Source organism: Prionailurus bengalensis, chromosome C2, assembly GCF_016509475.1.
Source record: "Prionailurus bengalensis isolate Pbe53 chromosome C2, Fcat_Pben_1.1_paternal_pri, whole genome shotgun sequence".
Taxonomy (NCBI): Eukaryota; Metazoa; Chordata; class Mammalia; order Carnivora; family Felidae; genus Prionailurus; species Prionailurus bengalensis.
Window position 1 is genome coordinate 114,621,391 of NC_057350.1, and position 27,819 is coordinate 114,649,209.

At 34.6% G+C, this 27,819-nt stretch overlaps 1 protein-coding gene across 3 annotated transcripts in view; it reads right to left on the bottom strand.

The window, feature by feature from the left end:
- Positions 1-5,960: 5,960 nt before the first annotated feature.
- TSC22D2 (TSC22 domain family member 2) overlaps positions 5,961-27,819 on the bottom strand; it is a 49,858-nt gene continuing 27,999 nt past the window's right edge. For 2 of the 3 annotated variants that reach the window (XM_043595139.1, XM_043595138.1), the window contains 2 exons: positions 9,764-9,815; positions 5,961-8,772 (listed from right to left, as the gene is read on the bottom strand). In XM_043595139.1, coding sequence (XP_043451074.1) covers positions 8,512-8,772; positions 9,764-9,815 — 313 coding nt within the window. In that variant the 3' untranslated portion in view covers positions 5,961-8,511. Of the gene's footprint in view, positions 8,773-9,758; positions 9,816-27,819 lie in introns of those variants that run through there. The other variant, XR_006299466.1, reaches the window with a different exon arrangement.

A 27,819-nucleotide genomic window follows, 5' to 3' on the forward strand; every position in this document is an offset into this window, starting at 1 on the left:
ACAGGAACTCTAGGGGACAGATGATTCCACAAGAACACAACCAGGAAAGTTCAGACTTTGGAAAAGCTACAGGACAAACAACCCTAATTTTTAAAGAATTCAAGGGAAAAAAGAGGGGGTTAGAGAGTTTATAGATGAAAAGAGACTTCAGAGGCATACCAACCAGTTGCACTGTATGGACGTTATTTTGATCGGATTTCAAACAAATGCACTATAAAAAATTTTAAGACAAGCAGGGGAATGTAGACATAAACTAGATTTTTAATGATATTAAGGAATTATGGTTATTTTTTAAAGTAGTATTATGGCTGGTTTTTAAAGAATTCCTATCTTTTAGAAATACGTGCTGAAATATAATAGGAATGGAGAAGGTGCTATGATATCTTGAATTTCTTTCAAAAGAATCCAGAGGATGTTGGGAAAAACCGGTGCGAGTATAAATAATACAAGATTGGTCACAAGTGGATAATTGTTTAAGCTGGGTGATAGATACACAGAAGTCCCTTATACTGTGTACTTTTGTGTATGACTAGAAATTTCCACAGCAAAATGATAAAAAAAATTTAGAAGATAAACAACTGGAAGAACAGATGTGGGATGTATAACATCCCAACAATCAGAAGGGTAAAATATGAATAAGAAAACAATCAATTGAATAAAAGCCAGGAAAAGGGAGAAAGTGGGGGGAAACCTAGAAGGGATTCTAAAGAGAAAACATAAAATAAGATGGCAGAAATACATCAAATATGCCTGTAATAATAATATAAAAAAATGGATTAATCTATTAAAAGAAAACTAGGAAATTCAGCCATATATATATGTATATTGTAAACACAAGGCTGTAAATTCCGCCATATATATACATATATATATATTTTTAACAAGAGTAGCCCCTAAAAAAATGAAAAGGAGGGAAATGAAGAGGTAGAAACCTTTTTGCTAAACAAATGATAATAAACTAAAATTAGGTAAAACAGTTCAATAAGGTAAGAAACGAAACTTACTGGAAGGAATTAGCAATACAGTGATCATTGGTGACCTTGTGAAAAATGGTTTTGGGGCACAGGGAGAACTCCTACCAGGTCAGACTGTGAGCGACAAGCAGCGAGTGGAAGTGGAAGAAGTGGAAAGGCAGAATAGGCAGCTGAAAAAGCAGGTGGAGGCTTACTCATTTATCATTTATTTACATATTAAGCCTGTATAAACACTGGCTGATGTGATGAAGTCCGAGGAGAGGGTGAAGGAGAAGAAAAATAGAGAGGGAAAGGGGGAGGGGAGAAGGCTGAAAACGGTGAGACCCAGGGCACCAGGGAGGACATTAGCAGAAGAGACAAGAAGGAAACACTTTCTATTTAATTTTATTTCTAATTTATTAATTTGTCATTACACAAACAATACATGAATGCATACTCAAAAACATTGAATATTACAGTTAAAGCTAATGCACTCCACCAAACTACTATTAACAGTTTGGTTAGTATCCTTCCAGACCTTCTCTATACATTTTTATAATATACAAATAGGTACTTAGGAAGTACACTATACAGTATTTGTGTGTGTGAATAGATGTGGTATGTGTTTTAAAATCAATGGTATCATATGTATTGCATGTGTTATCCGTTTTTTCCCCAAACTTTGAAAAAAATGTATTGTATCTAAGAGATCTTTCCATGTCAGTAGGTGTATGAATCTTGCTCTTTTTTTTTTATTGATGCCCAGTATTTTATACTGTTCCAGCCTCTTGATGGGTATTTTGTTTTTTCCAATTTTATTCTATTACAAAGTTACAAGTGACATCTTTGTACAGGCCACCCTGTGAACACAGAATGGGAGTGTGTTTCATTATAAACTGGAAATGTTGAGCGACAGGGCATGTGAATTTTACATTTTAATGGATACCAGTCGACTGCCTTTAAAGGTAGCTGTGCCAATTTATCTGTTTTCCCACACTCTTGCAGGCTTGTGATTTATAGAGATTTTAAATATTTGCCAACTAGATCTGAGATAGCTTCTTTTTATTGTGCATTTCCCTTATTTTGCTGAGTTTGGGCATCTCTTCATAATCTTAGAAAACTTTTTGCTTATCTGAATTTTCAGAGAGATTTCTACAAGGGATATGTGACCAAAAAGCAATAGACTTGTCTAGCTTGTCTAGCTGGAATTAATTTTTGTGAGCTAGAGATCTATTTTCTCTCCCCAAATGGTTATGTTGTCTCAATATTATTCGTTGAATAATCCATTCTTTTCCTACTAATTTGAAATGTTACTTTTATCATTTACTCAATACATAGTTGTTTCTGGATTCCAGCTCTATCAGATTTATTTTTGGCATCAGGCACCTGAGTTATTCTTAACTTGGTTCACTGAATGGTAGCTGGTTTTGTCAGCCAAGATAATGAGTGTGTTGCTTATAAGACAATAGATAATATAACTCATTGACACACAAATTCTATTCTAGTTAAGTTTGATTTAAATCAGTTCCGTTATCTACAAACTTAAGAGTATTAAAAAATGTGTAAACTTCTCTCTCAGATTAGTTCCTTTTTTTTAGGGGACACCTCACAGGCTCAATTATAGAGATAGGAGGCTTTTCACCAAGTCCCCTCTTTCTAAAAGTACTGTTTGATGTTAAAGCTTTTTGGTGATGTAAAGTTGCTTCCTGGCAATGTCATGTGGCAGGGCAATATTATTGTTGATTTACATGAACCTTTCATTCAACAGATTATATGACGTTCACAAACTATGACATACACTTTGAATAAACAATGGCACTTTAGTTTTTACTTCTACATGGACCATAGCTCCTGGAGTGCACAAATCATGTCCCATTTATCTATCTGCAAACATCTATTACAGGGTGCAGCACCTGAATTGAAATAGAACTAAAGTGCATTCCAACGGTGTTTCTATAAAACAAAAAATAAAACCCAAACTTCTCAAAAACAAAACCTTTAGGGGATTGACAAAGTTACACATAGTCCTTTTTTCTGATTAAATTATATGTTATCTTCTTTAGTAGAAATACTGGAATAAGACACTGACCTGATAAATTATTTCACGCCAAGTGTGGGGAAAATATTCCCTTGTTGTCCATGGACTTCCTCAGGTATGACCTATCTCTAGATGCGTTGCTTGCCTGTGAAATGAGGATAAGAACTGTGATCTGGAAAACAGTTGGATTGCAGTAGGCAAGACTACTTTACAGTTGTTATATAGAAAAATGAAAAGGTAAAAACTTTTTATATGGGTAAGTAGAAGTGTGGCATTTGCCTTGTTTTAAAATTCAGTTATTTTTATGATCTAAGTTACCACACCTCTTTCTTCCTTCTTTCAAAGGGATAACTTTGGCTTCTGTGGGCAATGTCTTAGTCCATAAAGTTAGATGCTGTTTTATAGCTCAATCTATGACAACACATCATGGAAGAATTCTCAAAACTGCCTAATCTATCAGTTTTCCTGGTAAGGAGAAGAAAAAAATAATAAAGCTAACTCATTATGTTGAACAAATTTTATGACCAAGTAGACTGTATCAGTGCAAAATACCAACTTTTTACTTTACCATTACCAATCCTGAAAGGCTGTCTTACTTTTATTTATGATGATTGTTAAAAAAAAAAAAAAAAAATGTCTATGACCTGTAGCTTGCTTTGTGTATGTGCCTCACTTACCATTTTTCATCTGTGAACATAGCATGCCATACCAACTGTAGCCCACTAAGGAAATCATTAAATAGCACTTGTACAGTGATATTCTCCATTGACAAAGGAATACATACATTCAAAGAACAGATCTCGCTATAGAAATTCTGTGACTTGGCATAGAAGTACATGTAACAGAGTTGCATCCTAGAATGTTGAAAGGGTGCAAATATATGTCACTAAATAATAAGCCATTAGGTTAGTATTGCTAGAAGATAGAAACATGGGTTACTAGGCTTGAGGCAGGAAGGGGTGGGAGAAGAGATTATTTTGCGTAGGCAGGGGACTTACAGGGAAGAAAGAAGCCTTCTGCATTGAACTGTGTCAAAGAATGAAAGGGTGAAGCCAACAAAACCTATTTTGACTTGGGTTTCAGTATCTGCAATGGGGCCAAAACTCACATTATCCTTCTTGGGGAAGGATAGCCTTGAGGGACAGGATTTGGACTCATGCTCTGGGACACTCTAATTCTAGTCACCATAAAGGAACTAAATTTGGTTTACCTAGAGGGCTGAATTTACAGAGGCATAAATGTGAAGCCAGGGGTCTTCCATTCCCCCTACCCTTTTGCTAAATTCTTGAAATTCCTTTAAACAAAGACTTTCATTTCACTGAAGTATTATGGCTGTTGGAAGGAAGAGTTTGACTAAAACATTCTAAGACATAGGGTTCTCTGATCTTTCTTTGGAAGCAGAAAGAACAGACACCGGATGTTGGGAATGGAATGTTCATTGTAGAGGGGATAATGGTATAGAAAGACCCAAGACAAACTTCCTCATGAGCATCACTAATCTGCCTATTTATCATTTTGTAATTTTGCCTATTCATTTCTGGATTATTGTACCTCCGAAATTACTTCTCCACTTCCAGTTTCAGCCCACCAATTCACCTCCCATTGGTAACTAGAATGATTAATTTTTCTAAACTGCTTATCTGGTCACAATCCCACTGCCTAAAATCATTTGGGAAGTTATTTTTGTTCTAGCTGCCAACCTACTATGGTGAGTCAGACTTTGCCTGAGTCTGTCTCCTGGGAAACAATTCTGTGGCAATTCAAGGAGTTTTGTTTGTGCTCTCCTTTAAACTTTGGAGCACTGTTTCCTTATCAGGTGTCATCTCGGTGAGGGAACCTCCCCTGACAAATCCATCTTTGTATGTTTTCACTATTGCATTGTACATGTTGGTTTGTCTAAGTCCTCAAACTGTGTATCTTTAGACCTGGGCTTTGTCCTTTTAAAAGTATTGAAGAGAATTGAGTCAAGTCACAAGGTGCCTGCACTGAGCCTCCTTTAAAAAAATTAGACTTCAGATCATCTGAAAAATTTTCCCCCCAAATTAGCTGTTATTTTATTTCTAGTTCTACAGAGGTGAATTTCCATCTAAGAACAGGTATTTTAGTTACTCTAATCTTAAGGACTTCCCCCAGCTATTTTTTAAAAGGTCTAGGAGTGACCAGTTTGAATTTGGAGGAACATCATCTCTGACCTGTGATAATTCTTTGTGGATAAAGACAGTTGTGATTACCTATCTCTGGGGACTTGATGGCAAAGCATTCCACCTTAATACTTCTACTTATCCCAGAACATTTATAATAGAATTGAAATATCCAGCTATTTTGAACATACAACTATGAGTTAAAGTAACCGCATGTTTAACGCCTCATAAGCCTTTTTTGGGGAGGGGGTGTAGCAAGCTGTAAAATCACAGTTAACTACTTAAAATAAGTTCTCTTTGGGGAAAGTTCGGTTTGTATTGCAGACATATTGCCATTATCAGAAACGAATTCTTCACCTAGGATTTTCTGGTTGGTTAAGGTAAACCAACAGAAAACTTGTGTGGCACTTTGGTCTACAAGAGAAAATTACAGATGGCATTCCTGTAAGACTGTGCCCCCCAAATTGGCATCCCAATAAATATTCCAATTATGTGGACTAAGAGAACTTAAATCTGAGGTCAAACTGAAATTTACTTAAGATCTAAACAAACTGATCACTTGGGGTAATGTCTCGATTTTGTTCTCAAATACAGTGTATTTTATTCTAAAAAACAGTTAAGCTTTCCCACCTTTAAGTCTGTCCCTGACTTCGGGGTGAGGGCACGCCTCAAGAGAGTAGGTTTGGATGTAAAGGTTTCCTTTCACAGCTGTTTTGGGGGTTATGTAAGGGGAAGGGGGACCCAATGGGAAGGAGAAGGATGGGAGAGCAAAGGACGAGCACTATTGTAATTTTGCATCTTTTGAACACCGCACCATGAGTTATCTTATGTCATTAAACTGAAAAGTTTATTAATATTTAAGGCTCTTGATACATATTGTCAAATTACTTTCTAGAAGTACACAGGAAAGTTTGCCTTTCTACATTAGGTCCTGCTATTTAAAAGACAAATAACAATTCATTAAATATTAATTTGCATTTCTTAGGTTACTAGAGGCTGAAACTTTAGAAACTGCCATTTATTTCTTCTGTGAACTACCCATATTTTCTACTGTGTTTTTTTTTAAATGCAAAAATAGTAATTGCTTTTAATTACCATTTTAAATTAACATTATCAATCATTTCCTTTGTGACTATTACTTTATGAAGTGTTTTTCTATCCCAAGAACCAAAATTTGTATTTTCACAAAAATCTCAACCTTTTCTAATACTAGTTTTTCTCTGCCAGTTTTAAATATCACACTTTTTTGGACTTGAGGAGCACACCTGGTGAGCCTTGTGATTTACATTCCAACACGGAAGTTTCATTTCCTAACGCACTGGTGGTGACTCTACTTAGAATCTTGTTCCACACCTACAGGATTACTTCTCAAGCTTATGTCCTTAGTTCCTTAGTTTTTTCTCATATTATTCATTAACATTAAAATTTTGTTTATATTCAACAATGTATCCTCCAGCACAACTAGAACATAAAATATTTGGTATCCTACATACACCCCAATTTTATGCATTTCCTTTGTGGCTAAATCTGATGAAGTTTTAATTTTAAATAGACAAAGAACAGTTATTTATTCTCTTTTAACAACGCAGAGAGCTAACTATTGGTTCCCATTAACTCCTGATTAGCTAGCTGGCTATAGACACACAGCATGTTAAGTTTTCTACAGGCACCTTTCTGAATTCAAGTAAAAGTTTTGGTAGACAAGGATTTCTTACTTAAAGGTCACTGACATAATATGAATCTTGAGTACAAATATTGCTCACCATTCTTGCATTCTTTAAATTATTTTACTTTGAAAATTTAAGAACTATCATTAAATCATTAAGAACACAGGTTTTCATTTAAGGAATATCTTGAACTGTGAAAATACAAATCTAATCAAATTAAATTTTGAACACATATAGAGCCAAATATTTCAACAAAACTGCAGTTTAATTTCAGAAAATGTGTTAAAATATATATTTATACATCAATTTCTGACATACACTTAATGTGTTAGTATACACAAAATGATGCTTTCTCTTGAAACTGTATTTATGAAATGTACATTTTAATTTAAATACTCAGTATACACTGCACTTAATCTGCATGTTGCATTTATTAAATACATTAAAATCTGCAATGTAACAAAACGTTTTCTGCATACGAAATTCAAAACACCATTTTAAATGAACAAAAGATGGCTCACTTCATTTTTTTTTTTTTTTTTTTTTTTTTTTTTTTTACACAACTAGTGTATGGGACACTAGCTCAGCTCCACCATACTACCTGTTCGTTCTTTTATTTGACATTGTTCACAGACTAGTACATATTACAATAAGAGTGCTGGATAAAAACATGAGGTACGAAAGTGGTTCAAAGATTATAGGTCATGCAGATCATGCTAGACAGCAAAGAAAATTGTGACCGAGAAAACACTAAATAAAAATACATAAAGAATGTGCATTATAAAAAAAAACTCCATTACACAGCTTTGCTTCTTTGGTTACAAAGTAGGTTGAACAATTTCACAGCTTTTTATTCCCACCCGAAAAAAGAAAGTCATACGAAATGTCAAAAAGCAGAGGAATCGTGGCAATTTCTCTATTAGAAAGTAGAAACAAATGAACAAAGTTTTCTTCATCAAAATAGCCCAATTATTTATTATATCACAATAACTGGTGACTACCTGTACAGTTGCACTATGTTCTTCATACTTACACTATACAAAATTTACATTCAAGCTGGGTCTTTACTACTGAAAATAAATACCGAAGGTAAATTGCCATTAGTGTTAGAAATATGCCAGGATTCTTTTGTTCAATTATTGCCTAAACATTTTATCTATTAAATGCAATCCTGTCTTTCAAATCCTTTACTGATACTTATAATTATTCAAAAAAATTAAAAAAGTTCTGTGACATTGTTCATGTACATTATGAAAATAGCAGCCCTGTAATAAATAAAACACAAATAAATGAAAACTTACGTAGGCAAATGTTACTGATATTGAAAGAAAAGTGGCTCTTTAGATGAACTGTTATTTATAATGTGCGAGGAAGGCTCAGGGTAAATCCACGGGTAATAGGAAACATGGGAGAGCCACCAAAGCTCTGAAAAGACCCCACTCATGCGCACCAGGTAAAATGCAGACTCGGCTTGCTTTAATAAACCCCACCTATTATTCTCCTTGTGTACTGATGACATAAAACTGGACATCAACAGCGCTGCATGACATCTCAAAGAGAGGAAAAGCTCCTGTAGAATGATTGTCTAATACTGAAAAGGCCAAACACACAACCGAAGCATGGCTACTTGCTTTCGTATAAAGTGGAAAGAATACCAGTGGCACACAAGGATAGATTGCTTTCAGTTTTTTTCTTAATGAGGCAAGAAAGCTTTATGCTGAGGAGACATTCGGCTGCTGTGGAGGTTGCGTTGGCTGCGGAGGCTGTGCTATCACTGCTTGTTGTTGAGAAGTGCTACCAGGATTGGCCTGTTGGGCTGGGAGTTGGGATAATTGATCATTGTTTGAAAGAGATTTTAACAGTGCATTTTCTCGTTCAAGTAAAGAGTTTCTTTCAACTAATTCTTTTATTTGTTCCTTTAGAACTTCCACTTCTTCTCTTACTGCATACATCAAATGGCTTTTCACCAGATCCTGTGAAAAACAAAATTAGTAATGTCACAAAGAATATAAGGGAAAGGTGTTGCTATTTGGTTCTGGCCTACCTGGTGCCTTATAAACATGAGGCATTTTTATATTAGTTCTTTTGCTCTTGCTTTTAATGTTTCTACTGTATCTTGACTGGCCCTAAGGGAGATAAGAGTGGAAAAAATCCAGTTTCCAACTAGGCAGCTAGCCCAGGATTTCTTTTCAAATTTTGGAGTGATTTCCAAAAATACTAGGCTCCTTAAATTGTCAATTATAAGCTTAGAATTTAAAAAAAAAAAAAAAAAAGTTTAAAATCACATGCTTAGATGTTAGACCAAGAGAACAAAGGATATTCAAGTGATATTTAACTAGTTCTAGCACTTCTTTAAGAGATAAGGTGCCTACGATTTCCAACTCTAAAATCTTAAAGAAAAATAGTTTGAGACTAATGGTCCTTATTTATAGTCTATAATTTTAATAAGCTTGAATCAAAATATTTTATATACAATATGAGCAGAATATCTTTAAGGGAATAAAAAAATTGATACTAATAGCAGAAATCAGAAACAGATTCAACATGAACAGGTCTATTCATTAGAGATGAGTAAAACAGCATCTATAAATGGATGACAAAGGTTTCTAGCTGAAATTTTCATTTTAATATTCTTTTGTCAATAAACTATTTTTGATGCTGGAATATTTGAAGGCACATAATGCATTCTGATTATGTATGCCCCTTAAAATGGCCCTGATTTATCAGTGGTAATGCATGAAATGTGAGATGTTCAAATGGGAGAAATAGTAACTCCACTGGTATTTCTAGGCTAAAAATTCTCAATGTTTTTTTTAGCAGTTTCAATTAAATGTCATTATATAAAAAAATATACTTTGGTCATCTTGGTGTAAAGAATTTAGGTGTTTTTCAGAATTGATAAAAACCAACTGCCTCCTACAACAAACAACCTATAAAATGAGAGCACTATTAACTTTTACTTACCATTGCTTGTTCTATTTTGTTGTCAATGGCTACACCACCTCCCCCAGATGCACTGGAAAAAATTAGAATATTTCATTAAATTATTCTAAAAAATGGAACATCCTTTCCAACTCTTAAAATAATTAAAAACATTTGTTTTACTTAAAACCAAAAATAACTTAAAATAGCTTAAAAGTCTATTCTCAAAATTTCAGTACTCAGAGCTCTCATTTTGAAAATGAAGGATCTCAGTAAGTACAGAACTTCTAGAAATCCTTTGTAGTTCCAACATTTCTAATTTCCCTATGACATACATACACTACTTTAAAGTAACTCCCTATTCAGGAGTTAACTCAGTGAACTTTTAAAAGGATAAATTTTGAATGAGCACTACACTCTCCACATCTTTTAAACTTCATTTACTAACTATATATTCTAATTGACTTTCATGTGGAAATTCCAGTAGTCACTTACTGCATTAAAATTCAGATGATGACTTTTCTTCTAGAGATTTTAATTCTGGCTTAAAAATTTTCAGAACTGGCTTCTAAAGGGCCTTTGGGCTGGTTAACAGCGTTCTCAACATTCTGGCAAATCTACATACTTTGATTGTAGGTTACTGGCTGGTAAAAATCACCTATGAACGTATGTGGTTTAGACCAGTTTTTCCTGGAAATAATTTGAAGTAATCTAGCTGGTAAATATATCCCAAGGTCAACCTTAGCATTTGTATGATAATTACACAGAAGATTCGATAACTGTCCTCTTAACTAGTAAGAACAGTGAAGATCTATATCTTTTTCTTGGTATTTTTGTAAATTCTGAAGAACAGTCATTAGATTTTCATGTAAAGACAAATCTGACACTTTAATCTACTTTAACAATACAAAAAGAGATCTTTAAACAATTTTGATATAAAACTTTGCAAAATTACTCTTCATAAAGTATACCCTAAGAAAATTTAGATGCTAATATATTTGAAAACTTTTATTTTAGATGATGTAGACCCTCAATGTTCTATCAGACTGAGGCGCAGAAATATCCCGTCTTATGTAGTGGTGCCTTTTATATTGCAATCCAAGTAGATATGGTTATAATTCTGGTTCTGCTACTCACTACCTATGTGACCATCAACAAAATCAAGTATTTAACTTCCCTGGACCTCCTTCCTCATCTGTAAAACGAAGGGGTGCTTGTCAATGCCTCAGTGGACTTCCTACTTCTAAATCCTTGAAACTGAATCAGTACATGAAAACATTAAACTTGTTTATCTGAGCATTAACCACATTAATTATAGCAAACTCTTTCACTTCTTGCTGCTGCTATTTCTAAGATGAAACAGGCTTTTGTAGACCTAATAACTAGAAACGATATATATAGATTGTTAATAAATAATTATACATGTTAGGCTTTAAATGCTTGTAGAGCTATGCAAAACAAAGTATGGCTATATGTAACTATAAACGATAGAACAACTATATAAACCATAAGGCTTCGGTGTAAAGTTCAGTTCAGAGACCACTTGGATATGGTCACCAAATATTGCCTACAATTTGCAAAGAAGACATTAGCATTACTTCTAGGCATTTAGATTAGAGTCTGTCTGACCATCCTAGATTGTACTTTCTATATTTTTTATTTCTATGTCAAGGAAAAACTATATTAGCTTCAGTCAATTCTTGATGTGAATACATGCAAGCCTTTTAACACATCTGTTTTAAACAGAACACCTTCAATGCTAACTTTAACACCAGTTTTACATATTAACAAGCAAGCAAAACAAAACAAAAAATAAACCCTAACCCCTAAAAAGGGTTTATTACTTTTTTTTAATGATTAAAATAATATTAGTAAGTTTCCAAACCATTCCCTTAGGCTAAGGAATAATTATCATCCTATTCTTTGCTGATATAATAAACTCTAATCCTGACTCAGACCTCTTTTACAGCAATGGAGGAATAAGTCTGCAAAGTATAAATGGATATGAAGATATGTGTCCCTTAAAAGGTATTAATATCCCAATTTTGTTAAGCATTGTACTTAAACCAGAATTAAATCAGTCACAGACACAATTACTATCACTACAGCAATCTAGTTTGAAGGCTGTTTTTAAAGAATTCTATAACCTATGGCAGTGGTTCTTAAACTTTAGCACACACCAGTCATCCAGAGGACTTCTTAAAACAGACTGCTGGGCTTCACCTCAGTTACTGATTCAGAAGGTGTAGGGTGGAGCCCAGGAATCTGCATTTCTTTTTTTTTTTTTTTTAATTTTTTTTTCAACGTTTATTCATTTTTGGGACAGAGAGAGACAGAGCATGAACGGGGGAGGGGCAGAGAGAGAGGGAGACACAGAATCGGAAATAGGCTCCAGGCTCTGAGCCCGACGCGGGGCTCAAACTCACGGACCGCGAGATCGTGACCTGGCTGAAGTCGGACGCTTAACCGACTGCGCCACACAGGCGCCCCCAGGAATCTGCACTTCTAACAAGTTTCCAGGCAATGCTGATTCTGCTACCTGACAGAACATACTTTGAGAACCATACTTTGAGAACCAATGGTTTGCAAAGATGGAAGTCATAAGAGAAAATAAAAAAAACCTAATTCTATTTTTAAAACTTCTTAACCTGAATACAAAACTTCTTACCCTTCATGACTTTGACCCCTGCCTTCTATGGTCTCCTTTCTTCTCACACTCCATCTGGCTGGCCAATTGTGTTATGTCTTACATAACTATTTACAGTCTGTGAAACATATGTTCTCTCAGGTTTCCATGGCTTTGCAGAACTGCTCCCCGAGCTGCAAATGCTCATGCCTCCAATTCATCTGGCTACCTTGTACTTGTTCCTTAAGATGCTCCAGTGCCACTTCTTCTGTAATGCCTTCTGATTTCCTAAGGCAGAACCAATTACTCCATCTCTCTTACGGTTCACCAATCTTCACAAACTTTTTGTACTGCATAACCAGGAAAGCAAAATAGTGAACTCCAGCTCCTCCACACACTCAGTGTGTGAATTCTGGGAAATTATTTAACCTTTCTAGAACTCAGGTTTTTTATCTAAAATAAGAATTATATACCTCAATTCATAAAACTCCTGTGAGGATTAAATGAGTTAAGTAATACTGCCATTGTTAGCTCCTATCAGACTGAGTTCCTTCAGAGAGGTTCTTTATCTTTCACCTGTATGAAGAAGTAAACTCAGTGCTTGGCACATAGGAACTCAAGTGCATACTGAAAGAGTAAATAGGATAGCAATTAGATTTGAAACAATTACCGGTTTATGTCAGAAAGCCATTAAAATATTTTGAGTTTGAATAAATCAGTAATTCTCAAAGTATGGTCACTGGACCAGCAATATCAGCATCATCTGGGAACTTGTTAGAAATGTAAACACTTGGGTCTACCCCAGACCTACTGAATTATATACTCTTGAGGTGGGACCCAGGAAATCTATTTTAACAACTCCTCCAGATGACTGATAGAAACTAAAGATTTGAGAAACTGATTTATAATAAGGATATCAACATGGCAGTCTTAATCAAATAGGAGGGTATTCTATTTAAAAATCCCTGAACATGGTTTAAGACTATTATTTCAACAAGGGTTTTCAATGAGGGTCACAAGTTGTTTTCTACCATATTCAAAGTCAACATAGTGGTTTGGGCTTCACATTCTTAAAAAATGAAACTGATCAACAAAAGGAGAATGAAAAATTTTCCTTTATTTGCTTCCTTGACCTAATGTTAAAGCATTATGTCTTGTTTTCTTTTTTATAATTGCATTCACCACACTATAACTTGATGGTTAACCAGTTTCTGAACTTAAGTTACCAAGACTTTGTAACTATTCTGGTAAACTATAAGTGCTATAGAAAGGGATAATTTTTAAAAAGAAACTTTCTGTTTGCTATGGGTCACTCTTTTAGAATAAAAACATATCATGATTAGTATTTACTAGAAGAATTAAAATTTGTGGGTATTGAGGAAATGGACATATATATAAATAATAAAAATATCTTTTATAGGATGATTTTCCCCTAAAACTACAGCACCCCCCCCCCAAAGAATCAAATGAGCTTGAATTTAGGTTTTTTTTTTTTTTTTTTTTAAGATTTCATACAGTTTTAAGTAATCCCCACACCCAACGTGGGGCTCAAACTCACAACCCTGAGATCAAGAGTCACAAGCACTACCGACTGAGCCAGCCAGGAGCCCCTAAATTCAATGGTTAAGTAAATTACAATTATATTCACAGGAAAAATAAAACTCAGTGTATCAAAGGTACAGCAAGACAGCCCGGTTCAAAGCTGCTCATTTTTAAATTCATCCCAATTGGCTCCCCACACCACAGCTTTTCTTCCCGGGCCTCCTTACTCTTATCACAGATTACTTGGCAACCTTACTGAGAAGAGGCCAGATGTGAACCTCTGGCTTTGCAAGTTCCCTACATTTTCATCTTTATTAAAAGGCTAACTGCCTCACTCACGCTCTCAGCTCAGTGACTGTACAAATCATCTCCAGTCTCTCCTCTCTAAAAATTAAAATCCATGAAGGCAAGGTTAGGCTAACTGGATCTCACTTTTTAAAAAACTCTTTATGAGAAATCAACTTTTTTCTTTGTCTTTACTAATGTGGACAGAGACATCATGGCTACTTGTTTAAAATAAAAACAGAGCAAATTTCTTCTCTTACATCTTGACTTCTTTGCTCTTTTTCTGTTCTCCCTTCAGCACAAATGCTAAATAACAGAGCAACAAGCTAGAGACAAAGAACACTTAAATGACTGCCCACTTTTGCAGGCACACATTAACTTTAGTGAGTCCTTACTGCCAAGCTTGAGAAACAATCTCATTTTACAGTTCAGGAAACTGAGGCCAAGCAATTTACTCAAAGATACAATGCTACAGACAGAACTGAAACTAGACAATGTCAAAACACATGCTTTTTCTACCTTGACAGTACAACGGTGTGAAAGGAATAAGCAACTATCTATTAACCTAAAAGAAATAACAGACTTATGTATATTATAAATGCTTTAACTATGTACCAAATGTCATTTGTGAAAGCATAAGCATGGATCCAAAGATTAAACTATGTGCATAATACTATATTTATCTTATCTAGCACATTCCTAAAAGAAGATGAGCTCTGAGAACAAGGGAGGTAACTTCTTGGAAAAGACTCAGTGATCTTTAGACAGCCAGTATAGCTTACCTATTTACCAAGAACTAAAATGCTCTTTTCCTCTGTTAGAAAGCTGAAGAGATCTTAAGCTCATATGTATCTATATGCAGAAAATTATTTTAAAAATTACCTTTTGCTAAAAGACCCTTCTAACTTTCTGTGTTGAGTCACAATCCCAATTAAAACTCCACTATAGGAATTCCCCAAACTGTAAAATCAAATCTTTTATAAGAACTTCTTTGATTGAGTTGGCAAATCTGATATACTCATGTTCAAGCCCCCTTACCCAAATAAAGTAATGATTCTTCATAAACTCCCAAGTAGAAGCTACAGTCTTTCTTAGAGGCTAGTCCTCAAGAATCATGTACTGTTTCCAGTAAATAATCTACAACCTTCACCCCCCTCCCCTGCCAATAAGCTCTAAAATATCATCATTACTACTAAAATGGATTAATTCTAACCTGGGTAACATCTGACCTCTTTTCTAAGAAACAGGTATCTGTATTTTTTAGAAAGAAAATTATCAAATTGTTGATTGCAAAAAATGTATCTAATGAATGTATACTATGAAAGTTAAAAAAAATTCATCACTCTTCTATAGGAGGAATTTAAAAATATTTACAGCTTAACACTTAAGAGCAAATAACAATTCTCCTTCTGAAAAAGCCAAAATAAGTAAAATTCATGTAAACTTACTCTATGGCCAAATGCAAACTTCTGCAGTCAGGAATAAAACTATCAGACAAAGTTAACAGTAAATTAAGCTAAGAACTAAAAAATTTTATGTATTCTAATTAACTGACCGTAAGTTCTCTATCAATATAAAAACAAAAATCTATTTAATTTCATTATTAAGTTCACAAAAGGCCCGATGAAGATTTTTATTAATAACACAAAATAAGTGATTTTTGTGCATGATAAAAGCTATTTATTATTCATGCTAAACAAGCAGGTAAAATGACTACTCACAAAACTAAATGTTATTATTTTCTCAAGTAACCAGTCTTACAATGGTGCAAAAATTTTTATCAAAGAACAGTTAAAAACTCAGTTAAATATTTATATAAAGGTATTTGTTTTTAGCATCTACGGAAACCAATTATGTCCTTAGCATATTTTACATTCATCTAATTAACTTAGGTCAAACTCCTGGCCAGAAATGAATATTTAAAGAGTAAAAAAGAATACATGCTGTGGATTGTACCAATGTCAATTTCTGGGCTTTGGATGCTATACTCATGCAAGATGTTACCATTGCAGGAGGGGGGCAAGGAGACAGGACACATACCACTGGGTGAAAGAGTACATGAGACCTCTCTGCCCTTTTTTTTGTTTTTTGGCAGCCTCTTAGGAATCTATATTTATTTCAAAATAAAAGATACATGCACATGCTAAAAAATAAATTCATAAAATTCAAAAAGGTATGCAATTAACAAAGTCTCTCTCCTACCTCAGACCCCCTTTGTCCAGTCAACCATACCATCTGTATATGGTCTTTAAAAAAGCCTATTTAGGAAGAACTTCTGTAATACTTTGGAGTGGGAGAGGCCTAACTAGATGCCTCAAAATATAGAAAAATAAAGAACTCTTTCAATACTTTCACTAAAATATAAAGTACTTCTACAAACCTGTAAGATTAGAATAGAATCCCAATTAGAAAAACTGGGTAGATTTTACAGGCACAGTTTAAAAGACATGAAAAAAACTCAAGATGTCATTCATAATAAAAATACAAATTAAAACTATAACATAATACCATTTCCCTAAACAGACTGGCAAACATATTAAAATTTAATACACTGTGAGTGAGGCGGTAGGAAATGGGTCTTCCCGTATAGTGATGTAAGTCATATACTGGCCCTTATAGAGAGCAATTTGCTTATATCACAATTTTACACACACACACACACACACACACACACCACACACATTCTCACTCTATTTATTCTTTGAGTCACCCATCCTACATGTGGGAATTTATCCTATAGATATTTTTACATACATAGGAAATAATATATTTACAAGGCTACTCATTATTGCACTGTTTGTAACAGCAAGATTTCTAATTAACAACAGGGAATTAAGATCATGGTATAGCCATCATGGTATAGTATTCAACTGAATACTACTGATCTATAAAAAAGACCCCATAAAGGTGCTTTTCCGTGTACTCAGATGGGAACAACGTACCCTGGAGATCTTTAAAAGTAAAGGTGCAGATGTATGTATATGATCAGTTGTGTGAGGGGGATATAGATATAGATGTAGTATTTGCTTGTATGTGCATAAAGAAACTGGAAGTTTGTGCATACACACAAAGAAAGTGGTTATCTGTCTGGGAAGGCAGGCAGATGGGGGACAGAGATAGAAGATACTTTCATTGCACTTTGGAGAGTACTCAAAAACAAAACAAAGCAAAACAACAACACATTCCAAAATGAAAGTGACTCACAGAAGAGTTATTACCCTGTACAACGTGAACTCAAGACATGAACAAATGGCAGACAGGAAACAGAAAAGGGAGAAAGGACGGAAAGAGAGCCAACAACTCTACTTTCCTTATGAACCACTTCATTCCAGAAGATAGGTACTATGTTCAACATTCAAAATAACAATCAACATAAGTCATATTTGTGATTTGTAAAATTTACTTCTTTGGCTTACAATGAATTATAGTCACTTAAAAATATCATGTAAATAATGTTTATAATTCCTAGTATAGTTATTTCTGTTCAAAGTGATTCTGGTAAGAAAAAAATAAGTCTGTGATAAACATTTTTTTGATATAATAGGCTACATAACTTTATATAATAAAAATGTTACTTTAAAAGTACATTCCAGAGAAGGCATAGATAAGAATAATGTGAACTTTACCTTCTTTTTCCAGATCTCTTTATACTTCCAACTAAGGATATCTTGGGGGAATTATTTTAGTATTAAGCATAAAAATTCTGATAACGTTTTCTTGTAAAGCCACTCCAACAAAACAATTTAAAAACTAACCAAACTAAAATTCTTTCTCTTAAAACACTTAAAATAGAAGATGTAAAAATTTAGTCTGGAAAAACTGGAGAGTAATACAAAAGTAAAACATGCACAGCAATTTTACCACTATAATCCAAATATTCCAAATAAACTAAGAAAGTTTAATATTCTATTATTTCAAGTTAAATACTTAAATGTAAAATCATATCTACTTAAGATAAATGAGCTTATGCACTAGCTAGTTATTTTTTATCAGACTAACATTAGGCAAGGTTTGACAGGATGAAAAAGTTATTTTCTTCCTTTGAGTCAGACTGAAATAAGAAAGGGTGTGAGAAAGGGGTAGGAGGAGGGTGGCATTTTCTCTAATGTTGGAGTGCTTACATTTACAGCAGGTTCTCTTGAAAGAGATTTCATTGGACCATTTACACAGCAGCAATAGGTTATCTGACGACAGCATAATCCATTAGTGCGAAGTGGCTTAAACCCAAATTAAAAATCTGACACTACAGTCCTGGTTACTTTAATTTACTTCCTGAAGACTGGGAAGCCAGTATATGACTGACAATTATCTAGACTGAGATATACATTGGCATGTAGGAGTAAAAAAGGAAAGAGATTAGAAAGGATTTCAAATGTTGCCAACTGATGTCTAGCCCAGAATACCTTACAAAAATAATGTGATTATACTGAAAGGGAGTAAAGTAGATGTAGTCCTGTATATTCATTCTAGATATTCTAAAGCCATTCTTTTAGTTGCTAAGATAGAAGCTGATATTTGACCAACTTCTAAAAACATCAGAATTGGTGATTAAAGTAAACCTTAATTTAACAAAAGATCTGTTTTTCAGTGATCTGAAGGATGATCCTTCCTAGAAAGATAGAAAATTTAAACAGAAAAAGACTGAAAAACCAAAAAATTCGTTATGTGAACGAGGACATTAAAAACACCTAAGAGTGCAAATTACTTCAGCTGTGTTAGGAAAAGGATATGTTTAGCAACCATTTTGTAGTAAAAATCAATTCTCCTTTAAAAGGTTAACAATAGCATTCCTTCCCTTTGAGTATGAACAAATAATAGCACTTTCAATACCTAAGGAAATTTTCATGGTGCAAGTGCATGAAAATGAACAAAACTGGAGAAAGAACATGATAGAAAAGAATGTCAAGGGAAATAAAAGCAGTAACAACAACAACAAAAAACCAACCAAAACACTCAATATTTGTGTTTCATTTCAGAGACCAACAAACATGCAGTGGACCTATTATAAAAACAATCTTTTTATATAGCTAAATACACCTAACGTTTCTAAAAGTAATTCAGAATTCTTCAGCAAGGACATAAAAATGGGTCAAACAAACAAAAAATCAGAACCAGCTTACTATTTCTAATGCTAACATTTACATTATTCCCTCCCATTCCAAATGCCTGCTCAACTTTTTTTTTAATTTTTTGTTTTTTCAACGTTTATTTATTTTTGGGACAGAGAGAGACAGAGCATGAACGAGGGAGGGGCAGAGAGAGAGGGAGACACAGAATCGGAAACAGGCTCCAGGCTCTGAGCCATCAGCCCAGAGCCCGACGCGGGGCTCGAACTCACAGACCGCGAGATTGTGACCTGGCTGAAGTCGGACGCTCAACCGACTGCGCCACCCAGGCGCCCCCTGCTCAACTTTTAAAGCGGATATCGAAAACTCCTGGAGACTCTCCGTGGTTTATTCTCACACTTTGCTCATACTGTTTCTCATTCTCTAAATACTTCTGTGGAAATTCTACCATTCTTTTATGGCTGTCAGCTCAAATATTTTCTTTTCTGTAAAGGCTAGTTTTCTAACCTTTCTAGAAGTAGTATAGTCAGTCATGTCCCACACTATCCTTATGGCTCTAACCATGTATCTACCATAGACTGTGTTCTAATAGCTCCCACCAGACAAAACTCTATGTGCTCTACACAAAACCTACCACGGGCTGTCAGCCATCTACTAAAGAATGCTGTAGAAGCCTGAACTCACAAATTGTATAGTTGGAATTTGAGTCCTAAACATATCATTTACTACTTTACCTCTGGGGCCTCTTTCTTCAGTTCTAACATAAGATAGCTGTACTAGACCACCTCCAAAGCTATTTCCCATGTTTAACGGCAAAATTGACTTTTCCCAAAAGTAGTCCTTGCCATCTAATGGACATGGTTAATGCTTCATTTTAGCTAAACTCAAAACAAACAATTTGGGAAACATTCCTTAATCTCGTTCCTCATTTTCAGTCTGAAACGAAACTTGCCGTATCTTCTTGCTGGCTAATATCTAATTCATACATCTAGGTAATCCAAATTCCTTTAGAGCCAACAGAGCATAATCTTGAACAAACTTTGCCTCTAATTTCCTATGTAGCCAAATCTCAGTAACATTTATCTTTCTAGATGACACTTTTATAAAAAATGATAAATTCTCATGTCTCCTCTGCACACTGCCCAATGCTCAATGAACACTAGTTGGAAGATTATGAAGTTAGATGATGTCCACCAGTGGGAAGATCACTAGATATGGAATTAGCACACACATGCTGCATCTTGGCCTCACCTCGGATTTGCTGTGTCCTGAGGCTAGTTACTCCCACTGGGCTTTCTCTGTCATTTAGTTTCAAAGGTTTTTTGGAACTTAGTGTAACCTTCACATCTGGGGTTTTTTGGTATGTGTGTGAGGTGGGGGTAACATGGATCTTAAAAAAAAAAAATAAAAGAACTAAGCCAGTAAGGAGGGGGGAGAAGAAATATCAGGATACTGCAAAATGCTTGGTCATAGGTATTAAGCAAGGAAAAAGTGAAACAGTTTTTACAATTGAAGCACAGAGGATCTATGAAAGATCAGAGGGATGATAAAAGAAAGAGATTCACCTATATAACAAAGAAAATGCCACGGATGGCTGCAGTTTCTTTAGCTTGGAAGCAACTAGGAGTAGGGAGATGGTTAATGTGTCATAGGAAGATGGTTAGATTTTAGAGGGCAGGGGCCAGGGAGTGAGTAAAAGAGGAACCTGAGAATAAAGGTGAGAAAAAGAGAAATTTAAGTTTCACTTGGGACTGTTGAATTTTGAGACCTCTGGGATATAGATTCTGGTGGAGAAATATAGAAAGAACGTTGCTGGAAATAGGTATCTAGAACTGTAGAGTAATCTCTGGCCTAGAAGTCTAGATTTGAGAGTTTTTGGAATGTGGTAGGTGGCACAAAACCGTGAGAGGTGAGCTTGCTTATTAAACACTGAAAAGACAAATGGGGCCAAAACAATGGAGAACACTAAGATGAAGAGTTAATGGAAGATGAGCTTGGGAAGAAACTACCCTTCTTCGGAAAGCTAACTATTTCTTTCATTGAATTGAAAGGCCTCACAGTTGCCTTTTTTCCATCTCCAGCATTCTATATACTATTATTTTTTAAAAAGTAAACAATTCTTCCTGAAGCACCTGGGTGGCCCAGTTGGTTAAGTGTCTGACTTTTGATTTTGGCTTAGATCATGATCTCACTGTTGTGAGATCCAGCCCTAAGTTGGGCTCCACAATGGGCGTGAAGCCTGCTTGAAATTCTCTCTCTCCCTCTCCATCTGTCCCTCCCCTGCTTGTGCAACAAACACATGCACACGCATATGCGTGCTCTCTCTCTCAAAAAATAACAGATCTTCTTGAAAAAATCCTCTCAATCTCATTTTCTCAATGAGGCCTAACCAAGTGAGTGAAAATGAGACAATCCCCCTGAATACGAAACGCCAAATACCAGTGAAGAGCAACAGAGATAATTTTGTTTATCCAAAGCTAATCTTTTTACTTATGCCCAATCTTAAAGATACAGAGATGTTATTTATAAAAGCTTTTTAGAAAAAGCATACATAATTGTATGGACAACATACTTGACAAAGTAAAATTCTATCACGCTAGCCCTGAGGATTTTCTGATCAAAACTAGCTTGTGTTTTTAGGTTATTAACTAGTCTTTCTTCGCCACCTTATGTCTCTTCCTAATCTGTCCCAAAGTCCAGGGATAGTAATAAATAAAATGAAGGTTACCAATGCACTGTTTCAAATTAGGGATAAACCCAGAAGAATAAAAGTATCACAAAGTTTTTAAAGAGACAGATGCTTTATTCTGGTTTAGACTAAAGGAACAGTCATCAGCTCTTAACAAAATGAAGAGAATATCTTATCAGGGAAAAACTCTGGTCTATTTTACTTTTAATAAATCAATAAATATTTTCCAATTGGGATATTTAAAAATTTTGGATTGGCTTGGGTGTAAGCAAAAAATTAAATTGCTCACTTTCAACAAATATAAAGTATTGTGAATATATGCCCAGAAGAGCGAAAGTTGTCTAGGTTATCAGTTTACCACTTGCTTACTTGTCTTTTGTTCTCTACTTCATTCTGGGGGCAAGACACCTTCCTTCTTAGCAGCTGCCTAAGCAAAAGACTAAATTCTCAAAGAATAATAAAGTGGTTTTAAGAGCACAGGATTCAGAAATTAGACAAGCTTGTTTTAAATCCCAATTCCACCACCTTCTAGTGGGGTGATCATAGCAAGTTAACATACTAAAACCAGTTTCCTTGTCTGTAAAATGGGGTTATAGTTGTACCTGCCCTAAAGGATTGTGTGATGATTATGGCATTTGTCAACACTAAAAAAATAAACACTAAAAAAATAATTAGTTCCTTCTACTGTTTGGATAAAATTTGGACTGACAGTATAAAAGGTTACTATTCCAGTGTATCTTAGATCGCGAATGAAGCAGTGAGGTACAAATAAAAATCAATTATGATTAGTATTACACCTCACCCAAAGAACAAAATAATGCTAGTTATGCCTTAAATTTACTTGATTCCTTTGTAGTCAATGAGTCAAATGTTAAAGATTTAAGGCAGTCACAAAATATATGCTATAATAAAAATTGCTGGAGATTTAAACTTACATCAATATTTATTAAGCACAGCACTCCTGTGGATTGAACAATAACGACTGTTTAGCATAAAAATAATCTTAACTTACTGTGGGAGATATTTCCAAAGGCCACTGATATATAACTGAATTATTTCAACATAAAAATTTCAAAAAAAAAAAAGTGCTTAACTAAAACTCTCCTGTGCCTTCTTTTAGTGTTATATGATATTTCAACAATTAAATATTACTGAAAACAAATCAGAAGAGTGGGGCAAGTACTGCTTTGCTTCTATACATCACTCCAGTTGAGAATCACTGCTTTAGAATTACTTAACTCAAAAAGAGATTCTGACAGGACAATGAAGAAAAGGATAAAGCAGCATTACTATAAAATCTAAAGGGTTGTTATGTCCTTGAATTTTTCTCGGTAAATATAATACTGTGATATAGACATGGTAAATGATAGAATTTTACAATCATTTGTATACTTCAAATTGGGTAAAATCATTTATGATGAATTCTAAGAATTACATCATGACCCAAAATTTGTTAAATCAATTTAGATTCTAGCGCTAAGACACAGTCATCTGAAATGGAAATGTTTCACCTACATTCTCTTTGCTCGCTTCCTTTCTTGCCAACAGACCCCACCCTTTTCATTCTTCCATAAATAATTGTTTTTGTTGTCTCTATTGAATGTTCATCCTTGAATTAAACTGTAAAGGGAGGAAGTGTGTTCATCTGGAGGGTCTACTAATTATAACACTTTGCATAAAATTGATATTAAACATTTAATTGAAAAAAAAGATGGAATAAAATAGTATTAATATGTTATCTAACTGTATTTTGTAAGTTAGCATGAACTTATGTTATGTGGGCTAATCGTGCCAGGAAAAAGAACTAATAAATTACCCATTAAAAATTTTTTTTTTTCTTTAATGTTTACTTATTTTTCAGAGAGAGAGACAGAGAGAGAGAGAGAGACAGAGCAGGAGTGGGGGAGGGGCAGACAGAGGGGAGACAGAATCTGAAGCAGGCTCCAGGCTCCAAGCTGTCAGCACAGAGCCTGACACAGGGCTTGAACTGACAAACCACGAGATCATGACCTGAGCCAAAGTCGGCCGCTTAACTGACTGAGCCACCCAGGTGCCCCATGAAATTACCCATTTAAATATTAGAAACTAATGAGAAGGATATCCCTAGAACATAGTAAAAACGGGCATGTCTCCTGAGAAATCTTTTCTCATTGACTAAAACATCTTAAATAAAAGGTCAATAAACCTTTTTTTTTGTGATGTTCCTTGCCTCTGGTTGCTACTCACTGAGGAGGAAGAAAGGGTACTAGTTTCTATATAACTGGCAATTGAAGTAAACAGAAAAATGGTTTAAGTCTGAGGAATAGAATAGCTAGAGTTCTATGTACTTTCAGGTTACTTCTGACAAAATTATGCCAGTGAATCGCAGCAGTTCCATAGAAGTGATCATGGTAATGACAAAACTCATAGAAGACTTTGTGGAAAATAAAGTGGACTTTAAAACTCCTAAAGATCTTTTGGATAAAAACCTCGACAAAGATCTTTTACATTAGAATCATGGACTTAGGGAAAATAATTTTGTGAACCTAATGAAAGGCTTAATTGTATAAACATATATCATAAATATCCACGTGTGAGTTCTCTCAATTGCCCAATATCATTCTATACAAATGATTAAAATAGAATCTAAGGAGAAGAAATGAAAAAAAAAAAAAAACAAAAAAACCCCAAAAGCTATCTTGAAGGTGGAAAGAGACCACAGGCTTGCTAGTTTGGTTAGATCAGATAAAGAAGACAATTCAAATTGGCATGCCTTTAAGGATGTCTCACAAACAAGTGGAAGTTCTAAGTGAACTAGATCCAGGAGTCTGAAGAAATTCATATGTACAGTACTTTGCTCTTTTTACACACTGGTGGATCAAAGCAGTATAAAGGAGTCCTGTGAAACCTTTGCATCTTTACTAGAATCAATAATTATGAAGTAGGAGAGCATTCTTGTGATCTCTAAGATGTTAAGCAATGTCTCCTTACCCATTTTTGGAAAAAAAACTTTAGAAATGCATCTATATTAACACCGATGATTTATGGCTACGAACTGCAATCCATATTCTTAATTATTTCAGCTATGAAAACACTAAATTAGAGAATGTTCTCACTTGAAGGTTTCCACAGAATACGCAATACAGCTTTTATTTTTACATAAACCTAATCTCTTTACTCAATGCTTTCAGTGATGGCAATCATCTGATTTTTCTGCTTCATATTTTAGATTTTCTGATATACAGGAAGAATTTTTACAAGGTTTAAATATGAACTGTAAAAAGACCAGGACACCATGATCAACATCACTGGGGGTGTTCAAAGGCTAGAGAACAACTAAGAAGGTATGTTATACACAGGAGACAAGTATGAGACAAGTGGTTGGCATAAATGACCACTAAATTCCCTTCCAAGTCAGATTTATAATTCTAGACTCAGAAGATAAACTGAGAGATGGTAGTGAATAAAAAGGCTTTGGCTCTGGAGTCATACCCAGGTTTGAATCTTAACTCTATCACTTTTATAATATGACTTCACACAAGTTATTTGGCCTCTCCAAAGAATAATGATAGGATCAGGCAACAGTATTCGGTGAGATAATGCATTAGTGTCTGGCACATATTAAACGCTTAACATATTAACTATATAATTTGTATGAGTAAGGTAGAGCGGTCAAAATCTAAATATCATAAAATACACAGGGAACACTAACTTAGGAGTGAGATGATGTGGTTTCTACATCTGACTCCTGCCTGTAATGTATAATTTCTAACATTCTTCCCAGTTACTAACTTTTATGATGCTACATTTCAGGGGGATTTTAATGTATTTAAACATTTATCAGATGCTGATTATGGAGACACATTACAGAGTAAACATTACCCCAGAATTTATGAATGTAAGTGTGGGAGATAGACAAGTTAGAGGTATGATAAATGCTATGACAGGGTAAGATTTTAGAGGGTGTTTGGGGAAACATAATCAAGATCTAGGGTCAGGAAAGAATGTTTAGTAATGGAAGTGCCACAGTTGGGTGGAGAAAAGGACACACAGACAAGTAAAAAGACAACAGTAGGTACAGTTAGCCATGCTAGAAAACTCAAATAATGAAGACCAGTTAGAAGATTTCTGCATTTCCACGTAAGAAAGGACTGTGTCCCAAATGGGGATGAGAGAGACGGATAGGCTGAAAAAATACTCAGGAGGTAGACGTGGCAGTACTTTGCAATTAACTGGCTATGGGAGAACACAGAAATTTGAATGTTAAGGAGAAATGCCTAGGTACAAGTTTAGAAATGCCACAAGTTTAGTGCCTAGAGCATATAGATGGATTCCTATAATATACAGATGACACTCAGAACCATCTACATGTTCTTAGCATGGTGAAGAATGTGAGAAGAGGGTATTGACAGCATCCTGAGGACACTAATAATACTTAAAAGGACAAACAGAAAGGCAAAGGCTGCCAAGGGGACTGAGAAGAAACCAGTGAGGTAGAACGAAAAACTAGAAGAGATGGTATCAGAGATATCAAAATTATCAGTCACAAATTTAAAACCTATGACATGCCAGTATCAGCTTTGTACAAATTGGAGAAATTTGTGGAACACTAAAAACTATTTAAAAGCTACATAACTGTGATCGCAATTGTTGATATGCTTGCATATGTACTCAAAGTCTGGAAGGGAATATGCAAACACCGAGACAGTAATTGTGTTAAACACTTGGATTAGGTGTGATGGCTCTTATTCTGTTTCCCAAACATTCTGTGTTTTAATTTTGAAAAGGTGAATATGTTACTACTAAAGAAGCTGGGGTTCAAATATATTACTGAAAAAAAGACTTCTAAATATTCTCATGTTCTGATGACCTATCAAATTGTCATACACCTTAATCCATGGTCTTGAAGAAATTAAGTTTATACTTGATATGCAGACTAGTTCAACTTAACTGAAGAGTAAACAAATTCTTACAGTTTTACTGGTTTTTGTTTTAAGCAGTACTATTATTGTGGATTTAACTTAAAGTCCTACTTAGAACTTTATTATAAACACTTAAAAATAGGAAAAGGTTGTAACGTTTGAAGCTCATCTGAAAATAAAATTAAACCAATAGAAAAGGATTTACACAAAGTAGGGACTCAAAATAAAAACCATGTGTCTAAAAAATAAATTTTGCTGCATACATGTTTTAAAAATAAACACTGACGAGGTATCTTAATAGAATTTTTCACAACTAAGGGCAAACGGGAAACTGATATAGCACTTAGTAGAAGGTTTTACATGAGATTCATTCCCCTACCCAAAGAAACATTTGCAGTTCAAAGTAGATTTTTAAACTGCTTCCCATTGTTTGCTATTTATTAATCCTAAATATCAAAGGGCGAGTTCCTTAATGGTTACACTTGGTACAATACTAAATACTAAATACTTCTAACACATATATAGTTGCTTAAAATCACAAGCATTAAATTCGAATAGAAGTTATTTTCGAATGCAATACATATTTAAATAGCAACTTATCAAATTAGTTTTTTGGACAAGTGCTTTAAAAGATGGTTTTATAATAAAGGATGACCCATTGCTACTTAGGTTCAAAGGAAATCAAATTTATATATTCATGTCTTCACTCAATATAAAATTCTCCCTTATCCTTTAAGTTCCCCAGGGTTACTCTCTGCATACCGACATACAATTGAGAGTCATAGTTCCAGTTAGAAAGCTAGATTTGAATCCCAGCCCCACTACTTAATGGCTATGTGACATGAGCAAGTTACCCAATCTAAGCTTTCAATTTCCTTCTCTGTAAACTGAGGATACTACCTACATAATACAACAGTTGTGAAAATTAAATAACATGCCAAAAATAGGTAGCGGTAGTGCCTGATACATAGTAACCACTCAGTAGCAAA